The sequence below is a fragment of the Urtica dioica genome, chromosome 5, assembly GCF_054948205.1.
Source record: "Urtica dioica subsp. dioica isolate 48M chromosome 5, U.dioica_male_clone48M_v1_H2, whole genome shotgun sequence".
Lineage (NCBI taxonomy): Eukaryota > Viridiplantae > Streptophyta > Magnoliopsida > Rosales > Urticaceae > Urtica > Urtica dioica.
Window position 1 is genome coordinate 26,963,888 of NC_142760.1, and position 7,998 is coordinate 26,971,885.

At 48.1% G+C, this 7,998-nt stretch overlaps 2 protein-coding genes across 2 annotated transcripts; both read left to right on the forward strand.

Moving 5' to 3' along the window:
- Positions 1-5,583: 5,583 nt before the first annotated feature.
- Positions 5,584-6,480, forward strand: LOC149397685 (uncharacterized). The gene is made up of 2 exons (XM_089614312.1): positions 5,584-5,753; positions 5,814-6,480. Exons 1-2 carry the CDS (start codon positions 5,584-5,586, stop codon positions 6,478-6,480), a joined length of 837 nt encoding a protein of 278 aa, XP_089470438.1.
- Positions 6,481-6,557: 77 nt separating this feature from the next.
- Positions 6,558-7,322, forward strand: LOC149397686 (uncharacterized). The gene is made up of 2 exons (XM_089614313.1): positions 6,558-6,651; positions 6,808-7,322. The coding sequence occupies exons 1-2, from the start codon at positions 6,558-6,560 to the stop codon at positions 7,320-7,322; spliced, it is 609 nt and encodes a 202-aa protein (XP_089470439.1).
- The last annotated feature ends 676 nt before the right edge of the window (positions 7,323-7,998 follow it).

Sequence of the window (7,998 nt, forward strand, 5' to 3'; positions counted from 1 at the left end):
TTAATGATAGCAATACGTCATCATTAATGATGAACTTGATCCTGTGAAGGATGTTGCTATGCATGGAACAACATGTGGCTAGGTTTGGAACCTCTTACTTAAATTATATAATGATAGCAATACGTCATCATTAATGATGAGCTTGATCCTGTGAAGGATGTTGCTATGCATTGAACAACAGGTGGGCTAGGTTTGGAACCTCTCACTTAAATTATTTAAGGGTTATTAAGTTATATAGCCACACGGCTATAGTGAATTAGGATATAGCTCACATTTGGTTAATTTCTTGTAAATAGCCAAGTTGACTTATTAACAGATTAGTAAAAGACTTATTTAATCCAGCCAAACATGTAAAAAAATAGGTAATTAATAGGCTGCCACGTATGCAAGTTGGCTATTTACAAAGTATTTACCAAAGGTTGGCTAATTTACAATTCATATCATTTAAGTGGCTTACGTATCCAATTTTTTTATTATTTAATGATAGCAATATGTCATCATTAATGATGAGCTTGATCCTACGAAGGATGTTGGTATACATTGAATAACAAGTGATTAGATTCGGAACTTCCCACTTAATCGTTAAACATCAGTGACTATGATCCAGTTAAGGATGCTCCCACTTAATAATTTGAAAAACATAGTGGCTAGGGTCCTTTAAAGGGTGCTCCCACTTGAACTAGAGTAGCTAGGTTCTTATCAAGAAAGCTCCTATTCATTTGGTGAACTAGAGTAGCTAGGTTCCCATTAAAGAAGCTCCCACTCAATTATAGAACTAGAGTAGCTAGGTTCCAATTAAGGAAGCTCCGACTCATTTGGTGAGCTAGAGTAGCTAGGTTCCAATTAAGGAAGCTCCCACTCATTTAGAGAACTAGAGTAGCTAGGTTCCAATTAAGGAAGCTCCCACGCAATTAATGAAGTATTAGTGGCTAGGATCAAAGATGCTCCCACTAACTCATCAACACTAACTTTTGTTGTGTTTCCTTCTAACCTTTTATTGGCACAAATCATTGTCGAAACAAGACAACTTTTCTTTAGACGCTCTCAGAGCTCCAAAGAGTTCTTAAACATATAAACATATTCAATTATAAGAAATAAAACAATTAAATGCTTATTAAATTTCTAACAGAGATTTAACTAATAGAACATTATAATGCTATAGTGTATGAACGGATCACTAAGTCCTTCATACTCTATAACATCAACATTTTTAAGCACAAGGCATTCATGCATAAACATTTATCACAAAAACATCAATCGCATTCCAAGATTCAAAGAGGGGATAATATTCATATGACAGAACCATGTGTTCATAAAAGAATATAAAACATAATGTAATGTATAAGAGAAAAAAAAAAGAAGATTCATACTCTCTAAAATAGCCACGAAGGCCACACTTCAGAAAAACCTCGGATGATAAAGACACGTTAATATGTTCAACATATCATTCCAAAGGATGAAAAAAATAAATTAGCACGAAATTAGATCTTTAGACGGAGCATCAGCTTTTCTACAACTCGGGCTTGAATTCGACATTGTTCAGCAAGCTCATCAACACTTGTGTGCTCCATCAGATCTACTCCGCAATAAGAGAAGAACTATGCTCATGAATATTTATCCTCAAAAACATTTTTAGGATATCTTTAACCATGAATTTTAAGGTGCCACACCAGCATTCTTCTTGTTTTTTCTCAAGCTCGGCCAAGTACAAAGGACAGTGCCTTTGCCAATGACCTTCAGTGTTGCAGTGGTGACTGTTGTCGGCCCGTCTCAAGCCGACGAGATTTAAAAACATTTGCTAAGGACACCCACCACGACTCGGTCAGAGTCACCAGTCACCTCGACGAAAAGACTCGACAGAGACTCTGGGCCGTCGCTCGGCCATTGCTCGAGACCGCACCTCACACCCGGCGTGAATAGGGATCTCATCTCACACCTCCTAGGCCGCAAAGGTGAGGGCGAGGATTCACAATATCATGACTACGTCGGAGACGACGCAGTCAAAACGTCTGAGATGGGTTAGTCATTAACCCAATCACCGACCGCTCACGGACACGAGGGGTCGCACCCTCACTCAAGAGGGTACCTCGGAGCGTCCACATCTAGACGCCAAGATTCGAGTGAATTCCAAAAGCGCGCGGTGTCGAGATCCCGAGAGGGACGCTCTAGATTCACCGTGCACGTCCAATCTTCTCAAGGAGAAGATGGCGCGGACAGCCAAGACGTTAGTTGAGGACGATGCCCGGATGTTCTTCCCGCGCAAAGAGTCGTGGGAACCACGAACGGGGATCTAAGGGATCGCCTCACATCCCAAAGGGAGCCTCAAGGGGAAGACCTGGGGGAGAGGCTCAACAATCGCCGTGGGACCACCGCGGGAGTCACCCTGGGACGTAACCCGCCCAACGTTGTCGACCAAGCGTCCAACGAGAGGCGGGTCGTCACGCCCATGACCCCGGCCATCGAGCCCACCAATGACTTGGACATGATAACAATGATCCACAGTCTTCAAAACCAAATCCTCGAGATGTGAGAGTCGGGGACACGTGCTTATGGGCCGTACAATAGGGGGGAGACATCCTATTCGCCATTCATCGTCCAGTTTCTCACGCGACCCTCCGGCGGGAACTTCAAGTTACCCACGATCCCTTCGTACGACGGGCGGTCCGACCCCTACTTTCACATATAACATTATGAGACATGGATGCTGATGCAGAGACAACCGACGCCACCCTTTGCCAGGCCTTCAGCTTGACCCTCACGAGCTCGGGCTTCGAATGGTTCCGGAGTCTCAAGTCGGGCAACATTGCGTCCTTCCAAGCGCTGAGAGAGGCATTCCTAGCCAGATTCGCCACGCTCGTGGCGTAAAAGAAACCAAAGTCCTACTTATGGACTATAAGGCAGGAAATCGGCGAAATGTTGTGCGAGTACCTCGCCTGGTTCACGGAAAAATCGCATAAAGTCAAGGGCTTCGACGACAAGGACGCCATCACTGCTATAACCGAAGGGGCTAAGACGAGTGACTTTCTAAAGTCCATCGTGGGGAAAGTCCCGGGGGACATGGCTGAGCTAATGACGAGAGCTAGAACTTACATGGGAATTGAGGACTACCTTGAAGGGCGAAAAGGTGGCGATTATAGCAGCCGTCGTCGAGACGAGCGAAGCGGCGACCGCCCCGAGTCGCGAAACAAAAGGAACAAGGTCAGCTAGGCCCCTAACGGCCGCCCTATCCCAGGGTCGCGACAGCCCCTCGTTGACGACCTCAGAAGGTCATCTTTCACCCCACTCAACACTATGCCGGATCGAACCCTCACCCTCCACCGAGACAAGCTAGGATCGTCGGCACCATTGAAGAAGGATCCCGTGATGTGGGATAGGAGCAAGTATTGCAAGTATCACCGAGATCACGGGCACGTGACCTCCGAGTGTTATTAGTTGAGACAACAAATCGAGGCGCTAATCCAAGACGGAAAGCTGAGAGAGTTTGTCATGCGTGCCGCCAGGGTGATAACCCCGACCGAGCGCCCGCCTCAGCAAGGAAAAGGAAATGGGACAGCCGCGATAGTGGCCCCCGAAGCAAGAGAAGAGCCCGAAAGCTCGAGTATGAATATTGTGAAGACAATCGTGGGGGGCCAGAATACGGTGATACTCACAACCAACGAAAGAAATATTTGAGAGCCATCTCCCACGAGAAAATCGCCCAAAGTATCAACCTCATGTACGTGCCGCCTCCGTCCGTCCCATTCGGTCGATTTACTTCACCGAACTTGAGGGCAAGAGAGTCATGCACCCTCAAAACGATGCGATAGTCGTGACAATGATGGTCGCGAATAACATCGTTCGCCGCATCTTAATAGATAATAGTAGTGCAATGGACATCATATTCAAGTCGGCCTTGGACTACATGAAACTCGATGGGGTAAGACCCACACCTGTCAAGACCCTCCCTCTACGGGTTCTCTGGGGAGAAGGTCTGGACTGAGGGGTTCATTGATCTGCCGGTGACTTTCGGGACAAGAGGCGACATTGTGATCACTCAGATCGTGACGTACCTCATAGTCGAGGAGCCTGTCGCGTACAACATGGTCATAGCCGACCGACCATCATTGGCCTCAAAGCCATAACGTTGGTCTATCACCTAATGATGAAATTTCCCACCGAGGGAGGCATGACTCACATGATGGGGGACCAAGCCATGGCAAGGTCGTGCTACGTCCGAGCCGTGGACAACAACAAGGTTGTCAAGGATGAGGAACACTAGATGGTGAGCACGGTGTACCAGCTCGGAGACGAGTTCCCATATGACATTAAGGAAGGGGGGACGTTCGGTGAGTTGGACCAGCGAGAAGAAACGATGCGTCGAAGGGTGAAGACACTTGACGAACTTACGCCGGTCGTATTGGATAATGCCAAGCTCGACCAAGTGGTCAAGATAGGCGTTCAGCTTCCGACTGACGTCAAGCTCGAACTCGCGACCTTCTTGCAAGAGCATAAGGATTTCTTCGTGTGGACACACACCGACATGCTGGGGATCGACCCCGAAATAATGGTGCACCGCCTCAATGACAACAAAAGAATACCTGAGAGGGTACAACCAAGAAGAGAGTTCAGCGGGGAAAGGTATCTGGCCATTAGGGAGGAAGTTGTTAAACTCCTCGCCGCCGACTTCATCCGAGAGGTGGAACACCCCAAGTGGATGTCAAATGTGGTCATGGTAAAGAAACCAAATGGGAAATGACGGATCTGTATCGATTACAAAGATCTCAATAAGGCCTGCCCAAAGGATAGCTTTCCTCTCCCTAGGATCGAACATCTCGTAGACGCGTATTCGGGCTACAATCAGATTTGAATGCATGCAAACATTCAAATCAAGACGACATTCATCACCAACCGCGGCCTTTACTGCTACAAGGTCATGCCGTTCGGCTTGAAGAACGCAGGTGCAACTTATCAACTGCTGTTGAATCGAATGTTCGCCAACCAAATTGGCAAAACTATGGAGGTATATGTGGACGATATGCTCGTCAAAAGTTTGAAGATCTGAGACCATGTTCGTGACCTAAAAGAGATGTTCGCAATCTTGCAGCGCTACAAAATGAAGCTCAACCCCAACAAATGCGCATTCGGGGTCGAGTCGGGAAAATACCTCGGGTACATGGTGAGCAAGCGAGGGATCGAGGCGAATCTCGAGAAAATCAGGGCGGTCTTAGAAATGAGATCACCATAGAAGGCGAAAGAAGTCCAAAGCTTGGCCGGTAAGATCGCGGCCTTAACACGGTTTGTGTCAAAGGCGACTGACAGATGTCAGCCCTTCTTTAAAGCTCTGAAGAAAATGGATGGTTTCGAGTGGACCGAGGAATGGGAGAAGGCGTTTCGTGACATGAAAATGTACCTCGCCACGCCTCTGTTCCTCTCCAAACCCAAGGATGGCGAACCACTATTGTTGTATCTAGCTGTGTCCGAGAGGGCCACTTGCGTGGTCTTCATACGAGAAGAAGATCGTGGCCCATCTATTATGTCAGCAAGGCACTCCTTGACGCCGAGACACTCTATCCGGAGATTAAAAATCTATCCTTCGCCTTGATCATGAGTGCACAGAAGCTACGACCGTACTTCCAGGTGCATCAGATCATTGTGCGTACAGGGCACCCAATAGAGAATGCGTTGCAAAAGGGATTCTCGACTAGGATGGCGATATGGTCACAAGATTTAAGCGAATATGGAATCACATTCCAGCCTAGGACGGCGATAAAGAGGTAAGCCCTTGCCGACTTTGTGGCGGAATTCTCATACACGCTTGGGATAGAAGAAACAAGGAAGGAAGACGACGTGCGAGAGGCGTCAAAGAAGAGAGGAGTTGGTCCGATAGTACCCGTATGGAACTTGCATGTGGATGGCGCATCGAACGCACAAGGAGCTGGCGCAAGGGTAGTATTAACGAATCCCGATCGGGAAGTATTGCGATACACGTTACGCTTCGAGTTCAAGGCTTCCAACAACAAGGCCGAGTACGAAGCGCTGGTTGTAGGGTTAGAGCTGGCCCAAAGGCTGGGAGTCCAAAACCTCCACATTCATTGCGATTCTCAACTCATCATGAACCAGGTAAGGGGAGACTACACGACCAAAGAACCAAATATGATCGCATATCTCACGATGACGCTGAAAAACCTCGAGGCCGTCTCCTGGTTCGAGATCGTACAAATCCCATGCGAGGAGAACGCCGAGGCCGACGCCCTGGCATGGCTCCCATCAAGAATAGATGAGGGAGAAGAAGGGAGCACTCCCATCGAAGTCCTGACCCGAGCCTACGTCTCGAGAGGAGACGTGGGAGCCATCGGAGAAGCGCCCCTACCATCGCCATGGATAACCTTGCTGGTAGAGTATATCTTGAAGGGGATTCTCCCCAAAGATCGAGAGAAGGCAAAAAAGCTGAAAAGCTTGGCCTCAAAATATACAATGCGAGGAGACATCCTCTACAAATGAGGTTATTCGATACCTCTGCTGCGGTGCCTCCGCGAGAGCGAGGCCAAGAAAGCCATCCACGATGTGCACGAAGGGCTATGCGGGAATCATACGGCGGGACCGTCCCTCACACAAAAGCTCCTCAGGTTAGGGTACTTCTGGCCGACTTTGAGAAAGGACACGCACGCGTGGGTAAGAATGTGCGACAAATGCCAAAAGTTCACTGACGTCACACGGCAGCCTCCCGCGCCCATTTGCATGATCATTGTCCCGCGACCGTTCGCGAAGTGGGGAATCGACCTAATTGGTGAGTTGCCAATGGCTCCACGACAATTTAATACGCCATAGTCGCCGTCGACTATCTTACCAAGTGGGTGGAAGCGGAGCCATTAGCCAAAATTACCGAGGCAAACACTACGAAATTTATCTGGAAGAACATAGTATGCCGCCATGGCATCCCGGCCTCGATCGTGACGGACAATGGGAGGCAATTCGACAACGCTCACTACGCGACATTTGCAGCCAGCTCGGGATCAGCAAGACATTCTCCTCTCCTCGACATCCGCTTGGGATCAGCAACGCTCATAGAGGCGGTGAACCGCACAATAAAGGAGAACCTAAAAAAGCGGCTGGAAGAGAAGAAGGGCGCATGGGCTGACGAGCTCCCCTTCGTCTTGTGGGCGTACCGGACTACTGCTCGCAATGCAACGGGGGAGACCTCATTTGCCCTCGCTTACGGCGTTAAAGCCGTCATCCCCATCGAGACGGAACTCCCGACCTTCCGAATGGAAACGTTCAACGAAAAAGGAAATGACGACGCCTTGAGACTCGAGCTCGATCTAATCGACGAGAAGAGGGCGTAAGCCTTAACCCGCCTGGCCGAACAAAAAAGAAAAGTCGAGAGATATTACAACTCAAAAGTCAAGCTTCGAAAATTCGCAGATGGCAGCCTTTTTCTTAGGAGGGTGTTCCAAAACACGAAGTCAAAAGGCGATGGAGTCCTAGGGCCTACTTGGGAAGGACCGTACCGAATACGAAAGGCCATTCACGGAGGCACTTACGAGCTCAAAAACATGGAGGGGCGAGCCTTCGCCCACCCATGGAATATCGAGCACCTAAGACAATACTATCAATAAGAGGCCAATCAACATCGATGGCCCCCTATATTACTTTCTTCTGTGATCACCTTTCATTTTGGGTTTTGTTGTTGTTACTTAAATGGCTAATACGCCGAGACTTTGGTATTACAATTTTTCAAATTGCAATGAGAAGTTGTTTGAGCTCAAAAATGTTATTGCATATCTTGTATTCTAGTTTTCAGACTCTACCTAGCAAACCTCAGAAAATCAGGGGGCTAATGGGGACGATGCAAAGATCTCAAAATAAAATGCGACCAACACATGAAGGTGCCAAGGTTGCACCATACGACGACCCCGGAGAACGGCCAGCGCACTAAGGTGTCACGCTTGCCAATGGATCAAGTCAACAAGGGGCTTAACTCGACAGTGTGACGCAAACACCGATAGGTGAATACGACCA

Excerpts from the sequence above, each read along its gene's own strand:
- LOC149397686 (XM_089614313.1), top strand. The coding sequence starts at position 6,558 with ATGCGGGAATCATACGGCGGGACCGTCCCTCACACAAAAGCTCCTCAG. Across the intron at positions 6,652-6,807 it reads GAAAGGACACGCACGCGTGG|TCGCCGTCGACTATCTTACC; the intron begins GTAAGAATGTGC and ends AATACGCCATAG.
- LOC149397685 (XM_089614312.1), top strand. The coding sequence starts at position 5,584 with ATGAGTGCACAGAAGCTACGACCGTACTTCCAGGTGCATCAGATCATT. Across the intron at positions 5,754-5,813 it reads CCTAGGACGGCGATAAAGAG|GAAGGAAGACGACGTGCGAG; the intron begins GTAAGCCCTTGC and ends AGAAGAAACAAG.